Raw genomic sequence first — 24,197 nt, 5'->3', positions numbered from 1 at the left:
TTTGGAAGTGGGAGCTCCCCACTTCTTAGGCCTGTGAGTACCTTGGGACTGAAGCCTGGGTATTCTGCTGGTTTTGGGTTTGGACTGAGAAGGCCTGGAAGAGGCAGGAAAGGACCAATTCTTAGAGGGCCAATACCTACTAAATCTGGGAGGCTGTACTTGCAAGAAATCTTTAACAGTTTGCATAGGTTTAGCTTTTTCCTCCATCTTTTTAAGTACTTCTTCTGCTTTGTTGCCAACAGGTGGTCTTGGTATAAGGGAGCATCCAGTAATTTAGCTTTAACATGATCTGGCAAAGATTGCTCCTTAAGCCAAGCATGCCTTTAAGTACAGACCCAGTGACAGCAGCCCTGCAAGATGTCTCTAATGAATGAAAACCACATTGCAAACTATGTTTTCCAACTTGTTCAGCAGAATGCAATAAATCCTGTAAATCTTTATTTTCAGCACAGTCAGGAATCATCATTTTCTGTTTAAGCAATCCAATTATATGCTGCTGATACTTTAACATATGAAACTGGCAGTTTAAGGCCCTAATGGCTAAGGTTGCAGAAGTGTATACCTTCTTACCTCATCTATCCAGCGCCCTCAAATCTCTATCAGAGGGGGTAGGATTTTTGGCAGTAGTAGCCTTAATGCCCTTGGGTCCCCGTGAAATGGTCTCAGGATCTGCAGTAGGATTTTTAAAGAGGAACTTGTGAGAGTCGGGTACCCTGTAATACTGATCAGGTTTTCTGGGAGCAGGAGGTAAAATGTCAGGGGCTAGGCTAGATTCAGAGAAGGCATCATCTACAATGTCCAGTACAGGAGAGATAGCTAAAGGCCTGTGTTGGGGCAGAAGTAAGAATTCCCTAAGCATCTTTTTGGAGTCAGAGTAATCCTGGCTTTCCCAGCGGAAATGGTCCCCAAGAGTATGCAAGGTTTCACCAAAAGAGAAATCCTCTGGAGGGGAAGCAGTGGGAATGGAGTCCTCTGCATCAGAATCCTCATAGGTAGATAAGGGTAAATCCTGGTCATCAGGGAAAACAGAAACTTCAGAATCCTGATCAGAAGAATCAGAAGGAAAATCAGTCCTAAGTCTCTTAGAGGGGAAGGGTGGCTTCTCCTGATTAGAGTAATAAGGTCTTCAGCCATTCTTATCATTTGTTTTTTAGGCATAGGGCCTGACCATGCGGTCTGGGCGTCAGTTTTCTAGGCATGGATCGAGTTTTAGGCCTTGAAGAAGAAGATGGCGTCGGTTTAATATGCAAGTCATTAGGCCTACATATACCCTCAGAAGCCGGTGCCTGCACAGAGGCTTGGGACCCATCCACGGTAGAGACATCCGCAGGTTCCACAGTCGAAGAAGCATCTCACTGCACACCGGACTCCGAATGGGTCTCAGTAGAGGCCTGCGAAGCTGAAGTAGCAGGTATCAGAGGCTGCGAAAGCACCTCACTGAGTACCGGCGAACTGGTAACTAGCTTAGGAGAAATGTCATCGACAGCTTTGGACCTATGCGGTCTGTCTCTATTTTTATGGGGTTTTTTGGAATGTCGGTAGTCGGGTAGCTAACCGAAGCCATTTCTGGATAATTGAACAGAGTACCAAAATATTTAGATGTGAAAATGACCAGACGACGAATAGTATGAGGTTTGAATAAGGCACAAAACCGACAGCGAGGTCATGGTTTGGGCCTAAGCAAGGAATGCAGTACGAATGAAAATCTTTATGAGGTATTTGCTTTCTACAAGAAATACAATTGTTAACTTTACTGACATCGGTGTAGAGCAAGAAAAAGGATTCCTAACGGGGTACTTAGCCAAGTTGAAGACTTTGGATCTGAAACTCGAAAACGAAAATGTCAGGAGACGGCCGACTGGCACTTGCGAACTGCTTCTACTTCGGGCACTGCAAGGCAAGAAAGACTGATGTAATGGTGTCGGCTGCATGCTTTATACCCCTGACTACCTGACATCATGGAAGATGAGACAGCAACCGACGCAGGACCCAAGACTTTGATAATCAGGCCGACTGAGGGCTACTGCAAGCAGATAACCCAAATGTGATGACTGCAACAGTGAAACATGAAGAACATGAGCCTTATCTCTTGCTTGTTCTTCTTCCTTGAAAAAGTGAACTCCCACTTTGCCTGTTCTTCATCTTCCAAATATCCAAAACCCTTGATCACCCATTCAATAGGACAGTTCCTTTTCACAACCCTTTCGCTCTTTCTTCCTGTACTTCCTGTCCAATCTTGGTTGTACCGCAACAACAAATTCACCCATGCCACCACCTTATCCCCATCTTCTCAATCTGTGCTAGTTGCTTAAAGAATTGCTTACACCCACCCATTACCTGTAGTAGAGCTACAAGACATCTTCACCGCACCAAAATTTATATTTGGCACCATTTCTCATCAACTCCACTTTGTAAAAATCCCACTGCTCTTCCTTATCACCATTCCTATCGTATCTGTGTGCAGTTATGAGATAATTAAGTCAGCATTCAGCAAACACGTATGTCAGTAACACTATCTCTAGAGACAGCACACAAGAAACAGAAAAAAAAACTCACCTATTCTTAAGTAAAGCTGTAAGACTTTCTGAGTTAAGGGGCTGCATTATTGCATCTCTTAGAGTAGGAAGCATTGATAATACTGGAAATAAAAAAAAAAGAACATTATATAGGTGCATATCACTCCTTGTTATAATTTCAAAGATATTGACACAACAATGATTTTGTTTAATCCAAGTATGCAACTACAACAAATTTAAGTTTTAAAGTTTAATCCATTGAATTAACTTATGTCATCACGAAAGTGGGGTTTACTTCCATGATATAATGCATACATTTCCAAACTAACCCAATTACATACTTATCTGAAGAACCAGATGACAGATTACTTTGAGCCTATAAATTAAAGCACAATCCAGCAGATACAAGAAGGCCACATTGTTTTCTTCATATGATGCCATTATACAGAATGGAAAATGATACATAGATTTGAAAGAAAAATGCTATCAAGGAGGAATCGTTTCAGAAATTTCATATTTGTTTCCGTATATTTTGCAATCAAATATACAAACACTGCCACACAACTGATGAGAGCACTACAGACATTTTTTTTCTTTTGTATAGCTTTGGCATTGTATGAAAAATATTCTCAGTTCGACAATAGGACAATAAAAACATGTGTTAATACTCAAGTATTACAAAAATAGTGTTAAGTACATTTAAGCCAAGTGAGCAATATTTGGGAGTTGGTTTACTGACAAGCACATTTGCAAAGACTACTTTACAAGGCTGCAACGTCTGCAATTTATTGGCAAGTTTCCTGTAGTCATATTCAAAAACCTTTCACATGAATCAAGCTAGCTAGCAAATGTCTGAATGGTTATGGCCTAGCAAATGTATTTGCTAACTACATGTCTGTTAACACAAAAGCATTCTTTAGTAATATTTGTTTTAGAAAGTTCCTTAGTCGCCTATGAAAATGACACTTTTTTCAAAACTAAACCACCAACAAACATTCAAAATGAATTCTGAGTTAAATTAAAAATGTATATACTACTGTATTTAAGAAAACAAAAAGTAGCAGCCACAAATATTCTTTATTTTTAAAAGATGGCAGAGGTAGTAGAGTATAGCAGAGATCATAGGTTCATAGGTGTGTACTACGCTAATAGCCCTGGAGCCTTTACAAGCCTAGCCCATAGAAGTGCCTTGGCATCATGCCGCCTGACGTTAGTTCTCACTGCCTCTATCAAGTAGAGCCACTGGAGTGATCACCGTGGTGAACTTTCTATTTCCCATCCACTCATCAAGATTTCTGTTGAAGAGGGCCAGTGAGGTGCTCTGCTTGACATGTATGGAAAGTCTATTCCAGAACATGGGCAGTCTCTGGGTTATGAACCTGTCCCTCCAGCATGTTCTGTTGATTGTGGTAACAAGGTTGAGGTCTCTGGAGCATGTGGTGTGGAGGGATTGGGATTTTTTTTAGATGTAACATTTCTAACAGAGCTGAGTTAGACATGGCTTTGTAAGTCAAGCAGAGATCACCTCTTAATAGACGATATGAGACAGAGAATAGCTGGAGTTTTTTGAGTCTGTCCATGTACGACATGTGTTTAAGGCCTAGGATCCTCTTCGTGAGGTGCTTTTGTGACCTTTCCAGCTGTTGCATGTGTCTAGTGAGGTACATGCCAAATGGGGTATTATACTCGATTACTGGCCTAATGAGGGAAGAGTAGAGAGATATAATGATCTCATTCTTCCTGGAAGCAAAACCCTTGGTGTGATGTGCCACATAGGACTATCTGACCACAGTGGCAATGTGGTGGTCGAAGGAGAGGTTGCGGTCAACCTGTGTCCCCAGATCTCTTATAACGCCTTCAGTGTTCAGTGGGCTCCCATCAATGTGGTAATTAGTGGGAACGGAGTTTTTCCCAAAGGGGATGACAACACATTTTTGGCATTAAACTTAAGGTCATGGTTTCGACACCAGTCATTGGTCTCAGTGAGGCCTTTCTGTAGGATGTCTACATCACTTGTGGAGTTGAGAATGGCTCCCAGCTTGCAGTCGTCTGCGAACTTGGTCAGCCAGAGTCCCTCCACATTGGCCTGGACTTCTGAGAAGTAGATGCCAAACCGGAGAGGACCCAGGACTGATTCCTGTGGGACTGCACTCATGACTGGTCGGCAGTCTGACTTGGAGTCCGCTACTTTCACACTGTGGGTTCTATCGGTGAGACAATTTGCAACCCACCTAGTGATATAGGGGTTGATGCCTAGTTTGGTAAGTTTATCAATAATTCCTGAGTGGGGAATGCTATCAAAGGCTTTGGCCAGATCGAGGTGGGCTGTATGAACTGCCTTGCCCTCATCCACAGCTCTGGTGATGGACTCAAAGAAGCCAACCAGGTTGAGTAGGCATGATCTACCTTTCACAAAACCAAACTGCGTGAGATCTAGAGTTTGGAGATTCCCATATCCTTGTTAATTAGGTCCATGATGATGCACTCCACAGCCTTACATATCAGACTCATTAGGCTAATGAGGCAATAATACCCAGGGTCTGTAGTTGCTCCCTTTTTATGGAGAGGGATGACTGTAGCAGTGTGCCATTCAGTAGAGACAAAGCCTGAGGTGAGGCTGTGATTGAACAGGGCAGACAGATGTGGTGCCAGTTCACTTTGTAGTTCATGTAGAGCACATCCAGGGATATTGTTGGGTCCCATGGAAGCTGTATTCTTGGCTTTGGAGAATGCAGCTTTAACCTGTGCTGCAGTAATGCTGGGTGCCTGGCATTCCTCCGGTACTGTGATTGGTCCTTTGGGGGGGGGGGGGAGTTGGGACTGAATCTGTCGGCCAGTATGTTGGCAATATCTGTTGGTATAGGAGGTACCATTATGCAGTAACTCGGAGCAAACCTGGGTGTTGCAGTGGAGATTTTTGATATAACTACAGAAGGCTTTGTGGTCGTTTTTAGTGTCTGCCTCAATTCTGTCTTCATAGCTGGCTTAGGTTTTGATGGAGGGATCTCAACTTTTTGCTGAGGCTAATAAGGGAGTTTTTCCAGTCTTGGGACTTCACCTTTTTCTGCAACAGTTTCTTCCTTTTGTTGTAGAGTTTATTAATGGCAGGGGACCACCAGATTGGCTTCCTTTTTTTGGAGGAGATCGTCTTGGTTCTGTTGGGTATGGCTAGTTCCATGCATTTATGTACGTGTTCGTATAGTGCACTGGTGTATGATTCGGCAGTCATGCATCTATTTTCCATTGACATAGGTGCCATAAAGTTAGCCACCTCTGTTTTTAGGATCCCAAAGTCAGCTTTGGAGAAGTTTTTCATGGTGGTTACCTTTGTGGGGGGCTGTGGGCGAGATGTGGATTTCCATGGTGATTAGTTTGTGGTCAGATCTAACCAGGGAGGAACTGACTACTAGTGTAGAGCAATGGTTGCCCATGTTAGTAATAACCAGGTCAAGGATGTTGCTTCCTCTAGTGGGGGTAAGAATGAGCTGGTCCAGGGCATTGGAAATGATGAATTCCAGAGGCGTTGGGCCAGTGTATTGGTGCATGATTAGTTTTCCCAATTGATGGAGGGGTAGTTGAAGTCACCTAATATGAGAGTGTTGGGTTGGACCCTAACAGTTTCCAGGGTGCTTAGGAACGTGGTGTGAGAGTCATGGGACATGGCTGGGGCCTATAACAGGCTACAACCTGAATCGCCGTCTTACCCAATGTTAGTTGTACCTGAAGTATCTGGAGGTGTGCATATCCTTTATGAATATGGAGATACCACTGCCTTTGGAGCTTCGGTCCATGTTCTGAGGCCAAAAGGTGTGGAATGAGTTATAGCCTGGTAGCGCAGGGATGCTTTCTACTGCTTTAAGCCAGATCTCCATTACAGCACAAATGTCAATGTTCTCCATTTTGAGGAGTGCTTTGAGCAAGTGCATCTTAAGATTTAGACTTCTAGCATTGAGCAGTATGACCCTCACACTGCATTTATTTATAGCTGTTCCAGTGGTAATTTGGACTTTGGAACATCACCTAAAAAAGGCACTACAGGGGTGGCAAGAGCCTTAGTCAGTAGCAGGAAACCCAGGGGTGACAGATGCAGGCCATCTCTGGCAAAGCATCAGGGTCTGTCAATCATGTCATCCCAAGAAGATCCACTTAGAATGACATCAGAAACATAGCCAATTGTTGAAGTCAATCATTTTCTGCCTGTACTGCAGTATCATTCTGGGCGATGGTAGGATGCTGCTCAGGGCTAGGGTCATACCTGCCTGGGCCACATAATCCGCGAGCCTCTCCATGTATCTTTTCATGTAGTCCAGGGAGGTGCATCTCAGATAATTCACACCCACATGGACAGTGACAGTCATACTTATTGTAGAGTGACCTGAGTGCGTGTGTTATGTGTCGGATTCTGGCACCTGATAAACAGCTGACTTTTACCTTCTCCTTCTTCAACCTAGTGAGTGGGACATCGGTGTGCCTCACTGTTGAGTCTCTTATGATTAGTGTATTGGGCAAGCTGTTTTGCCTTAGGGGTTTAGGTTGAGGGGCACACTGTGTAGGTGAGCTATGTGTCTTGTGGTTTGTGCTGTGTTGTGGTGGTCGAGTGCATTTCTGCCTTGGAGGTCTCTGCTGTTTGGGTAGATTTCTATTGAGAGCCTCCATGAAGGTGGGGGTGTGGTTTGTATTTTTATGTGAGAGCTGTGATGGTGGGTGTTCTGGAGGGCTATGTGCTGCATGTGGTGTGGTGCAGGTGTTGAGCTTCTACTCGACCAGCTATTCCGGTCTTGTCTTGAGAGTGCATGGCTTCCAATTTGGATATATAAGTGCATCTCTCACAAGTCTGAGTGTTAGGAGGTAAGATGAGAGGGTTGTCTGTGTACACGAGGCATTTGTTACACTGCCTCAGAATGCCCAAGTTCACCAGATTAATAGGAGAAAGCACAGGGAACTGACCTTAGACACGCCAGGAGGGATGGTCATTATTACCAAGTACTGGAGCTGTTTTCTTATATATTCCTTTTACAGAAAAAATGTCACTCATGGTGTCTGAGTCTGTACAGAGCACTGCCAAACACTTGAGGGAAAACTAATATGTAGACCCTGAAAATTTAAGGATGAAGTATTTAGGCATATATTCTGAAGTTAGAAAGAAATCAAGTAGTACTTACTAAAAAATAAAGAATTAGCTTGTCTAGAATAATGAAAAGAGGGGAGTCGCATGAATGGCTACTGCCTGGCTACTACTAATGCTGGTCTCAGCAAAGCTTCACTCTGTTGGGATATAAGACTCCTTTGCTTCTTCTCTCACCAGATGCAAAATGTTAGCATCAATCCCAAGAAGAGAAGCAGACCACGGCCTGTTTGGTGATCCACAGTCTTGTCCCAGATGATGCAAGGGTCTGCAGGCTTGTAAGCCTTTTTCTGGTAGATGCCTCGAATAGTAACCAGACCAATCAGGTAGATTAAGCACAAACACTCACTCTCCAACCAGAAAGAGTCAGGAATCAGTGCACTCTGCTCCTACTCTCACCAGGATCAGAATATAATCAAAGATTCAAAGCTGTCACCTATAAAGTAGTTATTAAGCTTTCTGGTGATCAGCAATCTCCAGGAAATACTGCAGCTGCACTCTTTCTCTCAGCAGGAGAAAACAGAAGCACTAATCCCAGGATGACTACTGAGAGGCAGAATGTGGGCTCTGAGCTCTCCAATAACTGGTGGTCTTGCAACAGATGCTTAAAGGTAAGATGAAAAAATGGTTTATCCTAAACACTGCAGTGTGCACTAGAGGAGTTAGATGTGAAAGTAAGTAACTTAAGTTTTACCTGTCTAAAAAGTTAAGGTTTAGTGGAGAGTCACTAAGTTTAAAACAGCAAGATAGATTGAAAGGGGGTGGTCACTTTTGTACTGTGGTACTGTGGAATACAGTAGGATGGCCAATAAATTTAAATAGTTTAGGGGGAGTGATTTCACAAAATGATAATTTTGTGTTTACTCACTCCCTAGTAGACAGATTGAGACAGTTTGTGAGCTACTCAAACTTGCATTAGAGAATAATGTATAAATTTTATCATCAGGTCTCGGGTGTGGCGAAGGGGACCCTGCTTGCTAACACCTACGCAAATTTAGTGCTTGATAAATGGGAGAAAGAATGTGTATATAATGGTCCAGAATGTTTTTTGAATAATGTTAGCTTTTTTAAACATTTTGTAGACTATGTGTTTTTATTTGGGAAGGTGGATATGATGATTTGATTAATTTTGTTGAATATTTAAATAATAATACTGATTTTTTTTTATAATTTTCCATGTGCACGTCAGATACGAATATTAGTTTTTAGAACTTGCATTCGATGGGAATGAATTACATACATCTGTCTATAAGAAAGCTGTACACAGGAATATATATTTGCATTTTAGGAGCATGCATGCACCACATGTTTTTAGGGGAATTGTCAAGGACCAGTTTCTTTATACAAGTAGACTGAATACTGATATAGATAAATGTATGGAATAGATTAATGAAATGATAGGTAAATTTAAAGATAGATATTATGATGAGGAATTACTGGCAAGCATGAATAGGGACGTTTTGACACTTAGGGATACAATCAGTGACAAGCTATAGATAATGGCCCAGTCCTATAAAACATGGCTTTCCCGTAGAGCTGACAGGACCTACTCCTGCTTATTGATGTACCATAGTATTAATATATTATCTGGCTGAATCATAATGTAGTCATTTGGCAGCAAACTAAATGACCTATTTACAGTACATAAAATCATTCTCATTTTCAAAATATTAAGAAGTCTCCGAATATCATCCAAACACCAAAGATCCTAAACTGAATTTTTCCTGAAAGTATGTTCCCCAACTCAAGTTGAAAGCAATGGTGATCACAGTAGCCAGAGATCAGAATCTGAGAAATTGATAGCCTTGTAAAAAGTTGGCAGAGTATCAACCAATGCACTGAGCTGCTGCTACAGATTATGAGGAGGAACACCTAAACATCTAGCTCAAGATGTCCTTGAGGACATTGGCATTCCACAGTATGCTGTCAAACTCTCATGCAAAAGGATGGCAGACAGAACCATGGCAACAGATACCTACAGTGAGGTCAATTAGCCAAAGCATCAGGAAAAAAATCTTAAAATACAAGTGGGTGCACTGGGGTTAGCCAACCATTTTGTAAATTATCATAATCCCAATTCTTACAGTATGCATGCTGTGTGATCTTTGGCCCGGAATGAGGCTGCCAAAAAACAGTGACACCGACACAGAAAAGGTGGCACTCTGTTGATATAAAGGTTTTCAAACCCCACCACCACCACCACTACCATAAGGCGGTTTCTGTTGAGAATTGTGTAGAAGATGGAATAGCTGGTAGCTATGTGGAATTTTCACCTTGCTATGAAAAGGTTCAGACCACAGAGATTCAGGGTGGGTCTTGTGTCACAGTCTTTCTGGGGTTCAAAAATAGCCACGAGAAGAACCACAACAACAATGGTCTTCTGAAATGGAATGGATGGTTCTGTAATGGGAGTGGGTAGTTAGAAAATTTGACTAAAGATGGGGAGAACTGCAAAGCATAAAAACAATAAATTATTTTCCTTCATTACCCATCCATGGTAAGGGACAATCAAAATTATTGGTGGACATAAACTCCCCTGATCAACTCCTGAATGTGGAGATAGCCAGGAAAGGTCATGACATGACTACCTCCAAGAAAGGAAGTCCCTCAATACCTACTGTGGGACTATGGATGCAAGCATTCCAGCAGCAGCCATATCACATGGCTCTTGTGCATTTGACTTCCAGTAATATGTTGACTCTGCTTTAGCCAATGGAAACAAGACCCTCACTGGTACTTCTGTGTCCTTTAGAAAGGAGGACTGCGTTGTGTGTAATTTTACACCAGTAAATGGTCAAAACTTTTCCTTTTTATTGTTCATCTCCTCTACATGTGAATCAACTTCTGGAAAACAAAGAAAAGAAAAAAAAGACTTTGGCTCACACAAAGGAGAGACAAGAAATGATGCTTTAATGTCTGCTCACTGAATGTGGTCAGAGGTAGTTAGGCATGCTCAGTGCTTCAGTACAGTTACTGGAGGCAATGACCATATGAACTGAAAGTCAACACTTTAAATTAGCACAGAGGGCTAAGGATGCAAGTTGTAAATATCTTTTATTCCAGCTATGTGCTCAATCTCCATGTGCAAGCTCTATGACTGAGTAATTCATTTAAACAAGACAATGCTCCTGGGTCACCACTGGAAAGAGGCACTTTTGTCCAGTCAGCTTACCCACGTAACAAATGAATAATAAAATAATTTTTGCGTCTTTCCAGTGTTCAATTATCTGTAGGTTTAGTAGTCTCATCAAGGACCTATCTGGAAAACAAAGTGTATGTGTTGGCTAGTTTAAATTTTCTCAAAACTAAGAATGAAAATGTAAACAACTACCTGTCATATTACTACAGAGTATTTGAATCCTTGAAAGGACTGGGGTGCTGGATTCCATTTAAAAACTTGTTACCAATATGATGATATTTATTTTAGGGTTTTCAGACAGTAATGCAAAGCTCCTGGTTGTACAAGATACTCTGTCTGCTTTCCTTGACTACAACAGTACCTAAGAATATTCATGACAACTGGATAATATCTTGTAAAATGGAGACAAAAGGAGTAATCACAAAAGGGATTAGCTCATGAAGCCTCTTATAATCTATGCTGTGGACAGGGTATAGCCAACAGAGGCCAACCCCTTTTATTTTAATTTTGCATTATGCAAATGTGGGTACTCAGCTGAGTGAAAAGAAGCAATCCATTTCTCCTTTTTATCATGTACATGCAGGATCTTCCTTTGAGGTTATTATTTTGTTCCCCAACTCTGAAGAGGAAGACCTGGGCTTTTCCACCAGTGTCACACTATAACTTTTAGTTGGAAGGGGCAGTTAAGACCTGGGTGACTGGTCCCCTTGGAGGCCCTGGAGTTTGAGCCCAAGAACATCACAACTATATTTATTACTAGGGTCTCTGGGAGGAAGGCAGGACATTGCATTAGTGGTTTGGTGGTTGTGGTGGGGCTGAGCCGCATTTGAAACCATGTTCACGGGATCACAGGAAGCTACTAGACTAATGGCCCTAGGGCCCTTATAAGCCTAGCCAAGCTCTACTCTTATTTCCACGATCAGCACCTAATACCTGTGCCCAAGAGGGATACAGGTGGTACCCCCAGAGTGAATTTATAGTTACCCATACAATCGTCCAGACTGCGTTTGAAGAGGACCAATGAGGTGCTCTGTTTGACATGAAGTGGGAGTCTGTTCCAAAGTTATGGTAACCTCTGGGAGACAAATCTGTCCCTCCAGCAGGTTCTATTAATGTCACATCCCAGGTTAAGGTCTTTAGTAACTTGTGTACCATTTGACTTGCGGATATGCATCATTTACAATAAAGCAGGGTCAGAGATTGCCACATATGCAAGGCAGAGACTGCCTTTGAGTCATCTGTATGAAACACAATAAAGTGACAGTGATTTCAGATGATCCACATAGGACAGATGCTGAAGACCTTGAATTTTCCTAGTGAGGAACCTTTGTGGTTTCTCCAATTGTTGCAGGTGCTAGGAAAGGTACACACCAAAAGGGGCATTGTACTTAATTATCGGCCTGATGATGGAAGAGTACAGGGAGGTTATAACTTCTCTTTTTTTTCTGGAGGCAATGCCCTTACTCATGAGATGAGCAATATAGAATGCCCTTCTTTTCACTGTAGAGACATGGTGATCAAAGGGAAGATTGCTGTCAACTTGTGTGCCCAGGTCTCTCACCACTGAGTATGTACTTAGCATATTGCTACTGATGTGGTAGTTAGCAGGAGCATAGCTCTTACTGAAAGGGATAATACATTTTTTTCATTGAGTTTAAGGGTATGACTTTGGCACCAATCATTTGTTTGTGTAAGACCCTCTTGCAGGATGTTGACATAATTTGGAGATTCTATGACCGCTCCCAGGTTGCGGTCATCAGCAAACTTTGTCAGACACAGACCTTTAGTTTTTGCTTGTACTTCTGATAAATAGATTCCAAACAGTAGAGGTCCCAGGACTGATCCCTGTGGAACACCACTGGTTACAGGTCTGCTGTTGGAGGTGGATTCCCCTATTTTAACTATATGTGTTCTATCAGTGAGCCAGTCAGCGAGCCATCTAAAGATATAAGGGTCGATACCAGCTGGGTGAGTTTGTCAATGATCCCTGAGTTGGGGATAGTGTCAAATGCCTTGGCTAAGTATAGGTAGGCTGTATGGACAGATTTTTTCCCTCGTCCAGGGCCTTGGTGACAGTCTCAAAGAAGTCCACCAGGTTTAACAGGCATGATCTCCCTTTGACAAATCCCTTCTGAGTAGGGGCAAGTGTCTGGAGATTACCTATATCTGTGTCAAGGTCCATGATGATTTGCTCCATGACCTTGCAAATAAGGCTAGGATAATGGGTCTACATTGCCCTGGGGTCAGTGGAAGCACCACCTTTGTGCAAGGGAATAACGGTGGCCATTTTCCATTCAGCTTTGACAAAGCCAGTGCTTAGACTTTGACTGAAAAGAGTACACAATGGTGTTGCTAATTCTTGTTGGAACCCATGTAGGACACAGCCCGGATGTTATCAGTTCCCAAAGATGCTTTGTTTTTGACCTTAGAGAAGACGTTTATGACCTTCTCTTTAAAGATACAAGGTAGGGGTGTTATGGGGTACATGTGGTGGAGACAAGGGAGTGAAGTTTTCACAGAACCTGTTGGCCAACAGGTTAGCTATGTCCACAGGTTCAGTATATGTGGTAGCATTAACTACCAGTTCGGCACAAATCTGGGCCTTTCCTTTTAGGTTACGGATGTAACTAAAGAATGCCTTATTGTTGTCCTTAGTTGAGGAAGCTAATTTGGATTCATAGTTTGCTTTGGAGGACTTCACAAGAAGTCTTATTTGCTTGTTTAAGCTGAGGAGGGTTTTTTCCAGTTTAGGACTCACTCCCTCTTACTCTTATATAGCAATCTCTGCCTCTTATTGTAAAGCCTGTTAATGGCAATTGTCCACCAGGCAGGTTTTCTCTTCCTTGAGAAGCTTGTTTTGGTCCTATCAAATACAGCCAAGTCAATGAAGTTATACAGGTGTCTGTATAAAGCACTAGTGTAGAACTCGGCATAGTTGCCAATTCCATCTGAGAGGAGGTTGGTGCAGTGAAGCTATTTATACCATCCTGTAAAAGAGATCACAGTCTGCTTTGGAGAAGTTTTTTTTAAATTTAGTTGCTGGGGGGGGTTAGGTGTGATAGTTTACTTCAAAACACATTTATTTGTGGTCAAATTTCATCAGGGAAGACCTCACAGTGGGGTGCTACAGTGGTCCCTGATATTGGTAAGCTCCAAATCTAGAATGTTGGCACCCCCTTGTGGGGGTATCAACCAGCTGGTCAAGGGCACTGGAGTGGGTAACTGAGTTTGAGCACAATTAATTTACTCCATCAACTGATGGGTAGTTAAAAATCGCCCAAAACCATGGTCTTCAGATATATATTGACTCAAATAGACCAAAATAGACAAAGTGGGTGTCCTGATTCATGTAGGGGGTCCTGTAGCTGGCAATGACTTGAATAGGTGTCCTATCAATGGTTAATTGCACCTGACGCATCTCCAGGGAAACATGCTGTTTAACCAATCTGGAGGTGTATTTATCTTTAATGAATACTGATACACCACCTCCTTTAGTTTTCATGCCTTCAGTTTGTGGTCTGAACGTGTGGAAGTAGGTGTAACCCAGTATGGCTGGGGTGCTCTCCACAACCTTGAACCACGTCTCTGTGTCTGCACAAAAGTCATCTTCCAAGGTGATGACTTCGTGAGGACAGTTTCATGTTAAGACTCCTAGCGTTTAGCAGCATAATCTTGAGGTTGTTTTTAGATGGAGTTTTTACATCAGGAATTTTGTCCTTGAGACACTGCCTAAAAAGGCACTATGGGGGTGTTAACAGCCTTAGCCAGTAGCTAAAATCCCAGGGGTGACAGATGAAGACCATCTCTGGCAAACCATTGAGGTCTGTCGATCATGCCATCCCAGGATGTCAGATACTAGGTCCCCTTAGAATGACACCAGAAACTAAGCCAATTATTGAAGTTCAATCATTTTCTGCTTGTAGTGAGGCATCATTCTAGGTGAAGGCAAAATGTTGTTTAAGGCTAGGGACAAACCTGCCTGACACACATAATCCAAGAGATCAGTCCTGTCTCCCTTCATATATTCTAGAGAGATACATCTCAAGTCGTTCCCACCAACATGGACTATGATGGAGCCATAATAGTACCTGTTGTTGAGAGACTTGAGTTGATGTGTGATATGGTGGATCCTAGCACCTGACAGACAGCGGACCATGACCTTTTCCTTATCCAGCCTGGTGAGAGGGACATCTGTGTCTCACTATGGAATCACCTAAGACTAATTTGTGTTTTGCCTTAAGGGCTTGACAGGTGAAACACTGGTGCGCAAGCTGTTATGTGTATTGTGTTCTGTACAGTAAGTATTATGTTTAACATACTTGTGTTTGGGAGGTCTGTGGTGTTCAGGTATGTTTCTGATGAGGACCTTTGCATATGCAGGTATGTGTGACGTGTTTGGGTGGAGTAGGAGGGTGAGGTGTGCATGCTTACAACCTGATCTTTGTCATATGTACTGACTGATGTGTGAGACAGCATGTATTCAAGGTTCTTAATATAGTCGCAGCTCTCACATGTTGAGTTTGTGTGTACTAGGAGTAGAGTGTTGTCGGTGGACATGAGGTAGCTGCTACAATTCTTCAGGATGCCCATGTCAACCAAGCTGGCTGGAGAAACTGTGGCAAAATGTTTGTCCATAATGCTAGGTAAATTTATATGGTCAGGAAAAGAGGTCATACTAAGGAATGGCTAGTGGGTAAGAGGTGTGTTAGTACCTCTGAGGCTAGGCTTAGTGTTCCACCTGAGAGTAGAGCAGGGCCACGATAAACCTCTAGAGGACCACAAGCACAGTGCAAAGGGAAAATTTAACAAGCAAAATGTTCTGGTCTGTAACTATCAACAGTAACCACAGCTACGCAGCAGTGCATGATGGTGGGCTACATGCAAACAAGCACAAATGTGGGGCTTAAATAAAACAAGAAATAACCCTTGTAACTCAAACTAGCGAATAAGGATGCTCTCTCAGAGATCTAGAAGAATCACCCTGATTAGATGGGACCTAGACATCACTCTCCTCCCCCCACAAGGATGCAGAAGGGCCTTCTTCAACAAGGATGGCTTGAATTTAATGCTCGATAGGTACAAAACAGACCCAGAAACAGCAAACTTGGAACCGGCTATGTTACAGCTGAACTAGTACACTATACAGTAAAATGTGGCAAAAACGCAGTTCAGACAATTCAGACAGTAGAATGCAAATACAAATTCTTCTTCTTTTAGCTTTTCCCAGTCAAGAGTTGCCACAGTGGATCACCTGTCCACTCATAATTGGCAGTGGAGTTTTACGGTGTCAAGTTGCCAGCCCGGTGCCCAACCTTCAACCGAAGGCACACATTCATGCCTAGGGCCAATTTAGAGTGTCCATTCCACCTACAGCATGTCTTTGGGATGTGGGAGGAAACCAGAGCACCCGAAGGAAAACCATGCGACCACAGCGAGGACATGCTGGCTCCGCACAGAAGGCACCCCAGTCGAGGATCGAACCGGAGCACCTCTTGCTGTGAGGCGACAATGCTAACGGCTGCACCACCATGGCCACCCTAATGCAAATACAAATTAAAAGTGCAATATAAGAGCATAAACAGGTAGTTAGTTAGTTGTAATCAACGGATGCCTCAGATCTTTGAGTATCTCACTGAAGAGCTGATTTTAATGCTCAAGTGATACCAAACAGAGATTCAGCAAGTCTGAATCTGGCCGATGCTATAAAATGCAGAAGTACCAGAAATTCAAGGTGCATAAAATCACAGTCACAAAGGCGACAGAAAACAGTTAAATAAAGCAGCAATTCCCAGCTTAGAAGGGTGTAGGTCACACTCTCTCGTCGCAAGAGTCTAAACCACAAACCCTTGTAATGTAAAACAACTAGTTTTGGAGCCCAAGTGCTTAAGTCAGATCCAAGACACTTCAGAATAACAGATACAACAGACCTTCAAACCAGCAATTTCCAGCTTAGAAGGGTGTAGGCTAGCCTCTCCTGCCACAAGGAATTTAGACCACAAATCTTCCTAATGCAAAGTAACTGGTTTGGAACCCAAGTGCTTAAACCAGAATAAAGACACTTCGAACAACAGGCACAATAAGTTTGGGTTTGGAGCCCAAGTGCTTAAACCAAAACTAAGACTTTCATAATAATAGACACAATGAGCCTTCAACCAGCAATTCTCAGCTCAGAAGGGCAGAGGCTACCCTCTCTCCCACAAGAGTGTAGACCACAAACCTTGTTAATGTAAAATAACTGGCCTGAAGCCCAAGTCCTTAAACCAAAAGTAACAGGCTTAGAATAACAATCCTTAAACCAAAACTAAGAGGTTTAGAATAACAATTACAATTTAATCAGGCTACTTGTTGTATGTTTTATCTTTTGGCTTTTCCTGGTTAGGGGTTGCCACAGCGGAACTCCGGTCTGCTAATGATTGGCAGTAGAGTTTTAGTTGCCGGCCCTGACGCACAATCTTCAACGAAGGGATGCCCATTCATGCAAGTCTCCACACAGAAGACGCTCTAGCTGAGAATCGAACAGGACAACGTATTACTATGAGGAGACAACACTACTGCAGCACCACCACCGCAGTAAGTAGTAGTAAATGCAGAACACATGCAATTGAGCACTTTTAAGAACAAGCAACAAAAGCAAAATAAAGTAGAAAGAGACACAAATACAGTAAAAGGAGCTGAATTAGATGTCATTTTTTAAGTAGTAAGGGGGGAAACAAACTAATTTAAGGTTAAGAAACTAAGGGGTGGGCCTTCCCACATGATCTCACTGTATCCAGTACAATAAGTCAATGCAATAGGACTGGCAGGAATGTCCAATGTCAAATTTATAGTAGAGGCGGGCAACTCAAAAGCCACCAGGTTTGTGGGAAAAATAAAATGGACACAGGTATCAGAATAGAAGCAAGGCAATCAACAACCTAAGAGCAGTACAGTAGCAAGCAGATGGAGTTTCTTTAACAATGCAGGCAGAAAAACAGTGATAACAAATAAATGCATCACATAGTTATTAAATATCAGTAAAACAGAGTGAGTGCAAAAAATATACTTATATCAGCTTTGTATTTCCAGATGGTTTAGAAGCAAACCAAATCTTGTAGCAACAGGCACAAGGAAGCTCTGAGCAGAATCTTACAAAATGTAACTCATTTCTATTCTGGAAATCAGGAGCTGGGGCAACCCAGGTTAATATACTATAACCACAAGACACCAATGCTAAATGCCCCTTACCTGGGGAAATTAATCAATGCATGAAAACCTGGCAGCAAGCATCTGGAGGTGAGCAATGCCAGGAACCGATGACAGATCAGATGCCTGGTAAGCAATGCCAGGGACTGATACCAGGCCAGATGCTTGGTAAAGTACAGTTGTGTACACTTACCATAAATGTACATGTTAGAGTGTATTCACTGCTACAGTCATTACATTTGGGGTTATCTGCTTGCAGGTAGCCCTCAGTCGGCCCGATTAACAAAGTCTTGTGTCCTGCGTCAGTTGCTGTCCCTTCTCCATGACGTCAGGTCGTGAGAGGTACAAAACATGCAGCCGACACCATTACATCAGTTTTTCTTGTCCCAGATGTCAGGTGCCCCCCCAAATGGGGAGCAATTAAATATAAAAGTACAAAGATATACCTCCAACAAAAAAGCAAATACACCAAAATGGCTTTTAAGCATAGTGAAGGAAAGTAGAGGTATAGCCAAAAGACGTTAGGGGGCTGGAGAGAGGGGAACCAGGACTGCAACAGTGAATACACTCGAACATCTACATTTATGGTAAGTGTACACGACTGTACTATGCTCTTTGTGTTTCATTGCTGCAGTCATTACATTTGGGTAGATTCCCAAAACTGTGGTTGGGAGGAGGAATTTAGATAGCATGAGGACCAGCTATAAGGCCCTGCAAGACTGCAGTGGCAAAGCCAGCTCTGGATTTAGAGAAAATTGGCAAATGGTAATACTTGGTGAAAGTATGTACAGAACTCCAGGTAGCAGCTTCTAGGATGTCCCTGGTAGGGATGCCTCTGAGAAAGGCTGTAGAGGTAGATGCAGCCCTGGTGGAGTGAGGTCTGATCCCTTGGGGATAGGTTTTCCATGGTGCTTACAGCAGAAATGAATGCGATGGCCTATCCATTTAGAAATGGTTTGCTTTGAAATAGCTTTCCCTTCTGCCCCTGCAGCAAATGCTACCAGCAGTTGTTTAGATTTCCTTTGAGGTTTAGTCCTGTCCAAGTAGAATCTGAGTTGTCTGTGCACATCTAAGGAATACAATATCCGTTCCCCTTTGTTCTGTGGATTGGGAAAGAAGGCTGGCAAATGAATGGACTGATTAAGAGCCACACTGGATACCACCTTGGGCATGAAGGATGGACTGGTTCTGAGGGACACCCTGTCCGCATGAAAGATGATGAAAGGCTCCACTGCCATAAGGACCTGTAATTCAGATACCCTTCTAGCTGAAGTGATTGTTAAAAGAAAGCTGTTTTCCAAGAAACAAATTTTAGGTCTGCAGTAGCAGCTGGTTCAAAAGGAGGTAGAGTGAGTTTCTCCAAAACAAAGTTAAGGTCCCAGGCTGGGGTTGGAGCTCTCCTGGGTGGTCTTAAATTTTTGGCCCCTCTGAGGAACTGCTTGAGCAGTGGATGAGAGAAGGGGGGGGGGGTTCTGTGTTATAATGAGCTGAAATGGCTGAGGCGTGCATTTTAATGGAGGAATAAGACAGGCCCTTGTGAAGCATCTCAGTTAAGTATTGTAAAATCTGAGGTAAATTGGGCACTGCTGTGCTCATCCCTTGAGACTGATTCCAGGCACAGAATCTTTTCTATTTTTCAGCATAGGATTTTCTAGTGCTAGGCCTCCTTGCCTCTGAAATGATATCCATCACAGGTTTTCTGAGGGATGATAAAGGAGAGATTACGTAATCAGCCGGGCTGCAAGGTTCAGTGTTAGAAGCTGAGGGGTGCAGAATCTGGTTCTCCTGTTGACACAACAGGGAAGGACTCTGAGGCAGGTGTCATGGGGATAACAGTGACACACTGCGCAGGAGGGGGTACCAATGTTTGCGTGGCCAGTCTGGAGCAATCAAAATCATCCTTGCTTTGTCCTGTTTGATTTTTAGTAGTACTTTGGTGAGCAGAGGCAGAGGGGGGGAAGGCATTGACTGATAGGTTTTTCCAGCTGAAGGACAGAGCATCCACTTTCCAGGCTTGTTTGTGGGGAGTCCTTGTGCAAAATTTGTCCAATTGGTAGTCTGGGGAGAGGCAAACAGGTCTATATCTGGCCCCCCCCCCCCCATTTGCTTGTCAACATGTTGAAAATCTTTGGTTCCAGTTTCCACTCATGTGGGTCCATGAGGTGTATGCTTAGTTCGTCTGCCAGTGTATTTAACTTTCCTGGCAAGAATTGAGCTTGTAGGTGCACTTGGTAGCTCAAGGCTGTGTTCCACAATGCCATGGCTAGTCTGCAGAGGGGGTAAGAATGTGTGCCCCCCTGCTTGTTTATGTACCACATAACAGTGGTGTTGTCCGTCTTTACCATTAGTTGTCCTGGAAGAATGTGGTCCTTGAAAGCTGTCAGAGCATTCTGTACAGCTAACATTTCTTTTTGATTGATATGCAGGTGCATTTGACTTGGGTTCCATTTGCCCTGAATGCACTTCCCTGCCAGGATGAGCCTCCCATGCATAGTCTGATGAGTCTGTTGTTAGGGTTTGGGCGGCAGGGGGTGGAGTGAAAGGTAGTCCCTTGTTTTAGTGGCAGGCCTCTGCCCACCAAAGGAACTCTAGGCGTAGGCAAGGTATGATAGGAATCATTGCTTCTAGATCCTGAGAATGTTGACACCATAGGCTTTTTAGATACCACTGTAGTTTCCTCATATGCAGTCTTGCATATGGAATTAGAAGAATGCAGGAGGTCGTGAACCCCAAGGCTTGCAGTATTTGTCTTGCAGATAGCAGGGTCTTTGTGGCCACTTGTTTGAAGTAGGTTGTCAAATGAATTCATTTCTCTGGAGTGAGGTAGGCCACCTGGGAAGTTGTATTCAAGCTTGCTCCTAGGAATATAGATTGTTGACAGGGTACCAGGTATGATTTCTTTTCGTTTATGGTGTACCCCAAACAAGTTAGAACCCTTTGTACAAAGGCCAGATGATACAAAAGTATGTCCTGGCTTTCTGCCTGAATTAGACAATTGTCCAGTTATGGGTATATCTGAATATTTCTTTGCCTGCAAAATGCAATAACTGGAGCTAGGCACTTTGGCTTATCTACTGCTCCCAGGGTATTCACAAAGGGCAGTGCAGAGAACTGACAGTGCGTGTAGCCTGCTTTGAAGAGTAGGCATCTTCTGCAAGATTCCCTGATTGGGATGTGCAGGTATACTTCTTTTAAATCTAGTGTTGCCAACCAGGCATCTTTGCCTAGCATAGGAAGTAACTGTTGAAGAGTCAGCATCTTGAATTTTGGAATCTCCAGAAATTTGTTTAGAGCAGACGCGTCCAGGATAGGACGCCATGAATTGTCTTTTCTGGGTACCAGGAAAAGTCTCGAGTAGAAACCTTGTCCTTTTTCCTCTTCTGGTACCCGCTGAATAGCCCCCATGCTTAAGAGAGAAAGTACTTGTTTTTAGGCATCTGCCCACTGATTTGGGGGTAGGTCTGGCCACCTGCTTGGTGTTGGCAATGTACAGAAGTGAAATCTGTATCCCTGGGACACTATATTTAAAACCCATTTGTCCTGGGTAATGAGTTCTGAGTTCTTTGCATGAAGAGTAATCTTTCCCCCCAAAGGGGCAGCCAGTTAAGTGCTTGGAAATTTTAAAAGGAAGTCATTGGGACAGGGAGTCTTATTACTCCCAGATTTAGAAATGGAGGCCCTCCACGGCTTAGTCCTGTGGGCTCCCTGGGACTGAAACCTGGGTTTTTTGCTGTGTCTGGGTTTGGCTTGAGAAGACCTGGAAGGGGCTGCAAAGGATCAGTTCTTAGAAGGGCAGTGCCTACTAAATCTAGGAGGCTGAACTTGTAAGAAATCTTTAACAGTTTGCATAGATTTAGCTTTATCTTCCATCTTTTTAAGACCTTCCTCAGCCTTGTTGCCAAACAGGCAGTCCTGATTTAAGGGAGCATCCAACAATTTAGCTTTAACGTGATCAGGCAAAGATTGCTCCTTAAGCCAAGCATGCCTTCGGAGCACAGACCCAGTAACAGCGGCTCTGCAAGAGGCCTCTAATGAATCAAAACCACATTGCAAAGTAGGTTTTCCAACTTGTTCAGCAGAATGCATTAAATCCTTTAATTATTTATTTTCCACACAGTCAGGAAAGTACAGTTGTGTACACTTACCATAAATGTAGATGTTCGAGTGTATTCACTGTTGCAGTCATTACATTTGGGCAATCTGCTGGCAGGTTGCCCTCAGTCAGCCTGAATTCCAAAGTCTTGGGTCCTGCATCGGTTGCTGTCTCCTCTTCCATTACGTCAGGGGTATAAAACAAGCAGCAGACGCCATTTTCTTTAGTTTTTTCTTGCCCCCAGTGTCAGGTGCCCCCAAAAAGGTAGCAAAAAAAAAAAAAAAAAATATATATATATATATATATATATATATATATATATATATATATATACACACACACACACACACACACCCATACATGCATCAATATAAACTTTACCTTCATCTACAAGCAAATACACCACATAGGTTGTAGAAGATAGTGAAGTGAAGAAAAGATGAACTCCAGAATGACAGGGGGATGGAGGGGAGGGTAACCTGGACTGCAACAGTGAATACACTCAAACATCTACATTTATGGTAAGTGTACACAACTGTACTATGTTCTTCATGTTTCACTATTGCAGTCATTACATTTGGGTAGAATCCCAAAGCTATGGCTGAGAGGCCAGAGCTAAACAGCATTAGGAGTGGCTATAAGGCCCTGCAGAACTGCAGTGGCAAAGCCTGCCCTGGATTTAGAGTAGAGAGGCAAATGATAATGCTTTGTAAAGGTGTGAACAGAACTCCAAGTAGCAGCCTCTAGAATGTCTTTGGTTGGTACACCCCTTAGAAAGGCTGCTGAAGTAGCTGCAGCTCTGGTGGAATAAGACCTAATGCCCTTGGGCACAGGTTTACCATGGTGTAAGTAGCAGAAATGGATGCAGTGGCTTATCCACTTTGAAATTGTCTGCTTTGATATAGCCTTGCCTTCTGATCCTGCAGCATATGTCATTAGTAATTGCTCAGTTTTTCTTAGAGCTTTAGTCCTGCTTAAGTAGAATCTTAGCTGTCTGTGTACGTCCAAGGAATGCAGAATTCTCTCCCCCTTGTTCTGCAGATTTGGATAAAAGGTTGGCAGATGAATTGTTTGGTTAAGAGCCACACTGGAAACCACCTTAGGCATTAAAGTAGGATTTGTCCTCAGAGATACCCTGTCCGTGTAAAATATGATAAAAGGCTCTACAGCCATGAGGGCCTGTATCTCTGAAACTCTTCTTGCTGAAGTAATTGCTAGTAGCAGAGCTGTTTTCCATGATAAGAACTTTATATCAGCGGTAACAGATGGTTCAAATGGAGGCAGAGTGAGCTTTTCCAACACATAATTGAGGTCCCATGCAGGCAATGGTGATCATCTAGGAGACCTTACATTTTTGGCTAGTCTAAGATAATGCTTTAGTAAAGGATGAGAAAAGATTGGTGGCTCTGTATTGTAATCAGCCGAAATGGCAGAGGCATGGATTTTAATCGATGAGAAAGATAGGCCTTTGTCCAGCATCTCAGTTAAGTATTGCAAGATCTGAGAAATATTTGGTTCTGCTGTATCAGTTCCTTGTGCTTGATGCCAAACACAGAATCTCTTCCATTTGTCAGCATAATATTTTCTAGTACTATGCCTTCTGGCTTCCAAAATGACATCCATCACAGCTTTACTGAGAGGAGTTGTTTGCATGACTACATGATCAGCCATGCTGCCAGGTTCAGAGTCTGTAGTTGATTGTGCAGGATCTGATTGTTTTGCTGGGACAGTGGTTGTGGTCTTTGAGGCAAGGTCCAAGCTGGGTATTGAGACAAGTTCCTTAGGACTGGGTACCAGTATTGGCAGGGCCAGTCTGGGGCAATTAGTATCATCTTTGGTTTCTCTTGTCTGACTTTTAGGAGGACCTTGGGGAGAAGAGGCAGAGGAGGAAAGGCATAAACTGATAGGCTTTTCCAACTGAAGGATAGGACATCCACTTTGCATACTTGTCGGTGATAAGTTCTTGTGCAGAATTTTTTCAATTGATAATTTTGAGGAGAGGCAAACAGATCTATGTCTGGGCTCCCCCATTTCTCCGTTATCATGCTGAAGATTTGTGGATTTAGTTTCCACTCGTGAGGATCCATAAGGTTTCTGCTTAAATCGTCTGCCAGAGTGTTTTGTTTTCCTGGCAGGAATTGA

At 43.0% G+C, this 24,197-nt stretch overlaps 1 protein-coding gene across 3 annotated transcripts in view; it reads right to left on the bottom strand.

Moving 5' to 3' along the window:
• The window catches only part of PEX3 (peroxisomal biogenesis factor 3), a 988,587-nt gene that overhangs the window by 800,360 nt on the left and 164,030 nt on the right, over positions 1-24,197 (bottom strand). For all 3 annotated transcript variants that reach the window (XM_044060125.1, XM_044060118.1, XM_044060109.1), the window contains exon 3: positions 2,557-2,638. In XM_044060125.1, coding sequence (XP_043916060.1) covers positions 2,557-2,638 — 82 coding nt within the window. The remainder of the gene's footprint in view (positions 1-2,556; positions 2,639-24,197) is intronic.

Source organism: Protopterus annectens, chromosome 1.part0 (assembly GCF_019279795.1).
Source record: "Protopterus annectens isolate FY-2018-M chromosome 1.part0, PAN1.0, whole genome shotgun sequence".
Taxonomy (NCBI): domain Eukaryota; kingdom Metazoa; phylum Chordata; order Ceratodontiformes; family Protopteridae; genus Protopterus; species Protopterus annectens.
The sequence above is the reverse complement of the archived record's forward strand: the minus strand, read 5'-3'. Positions and strand labels throughout refer to the sequence as shown.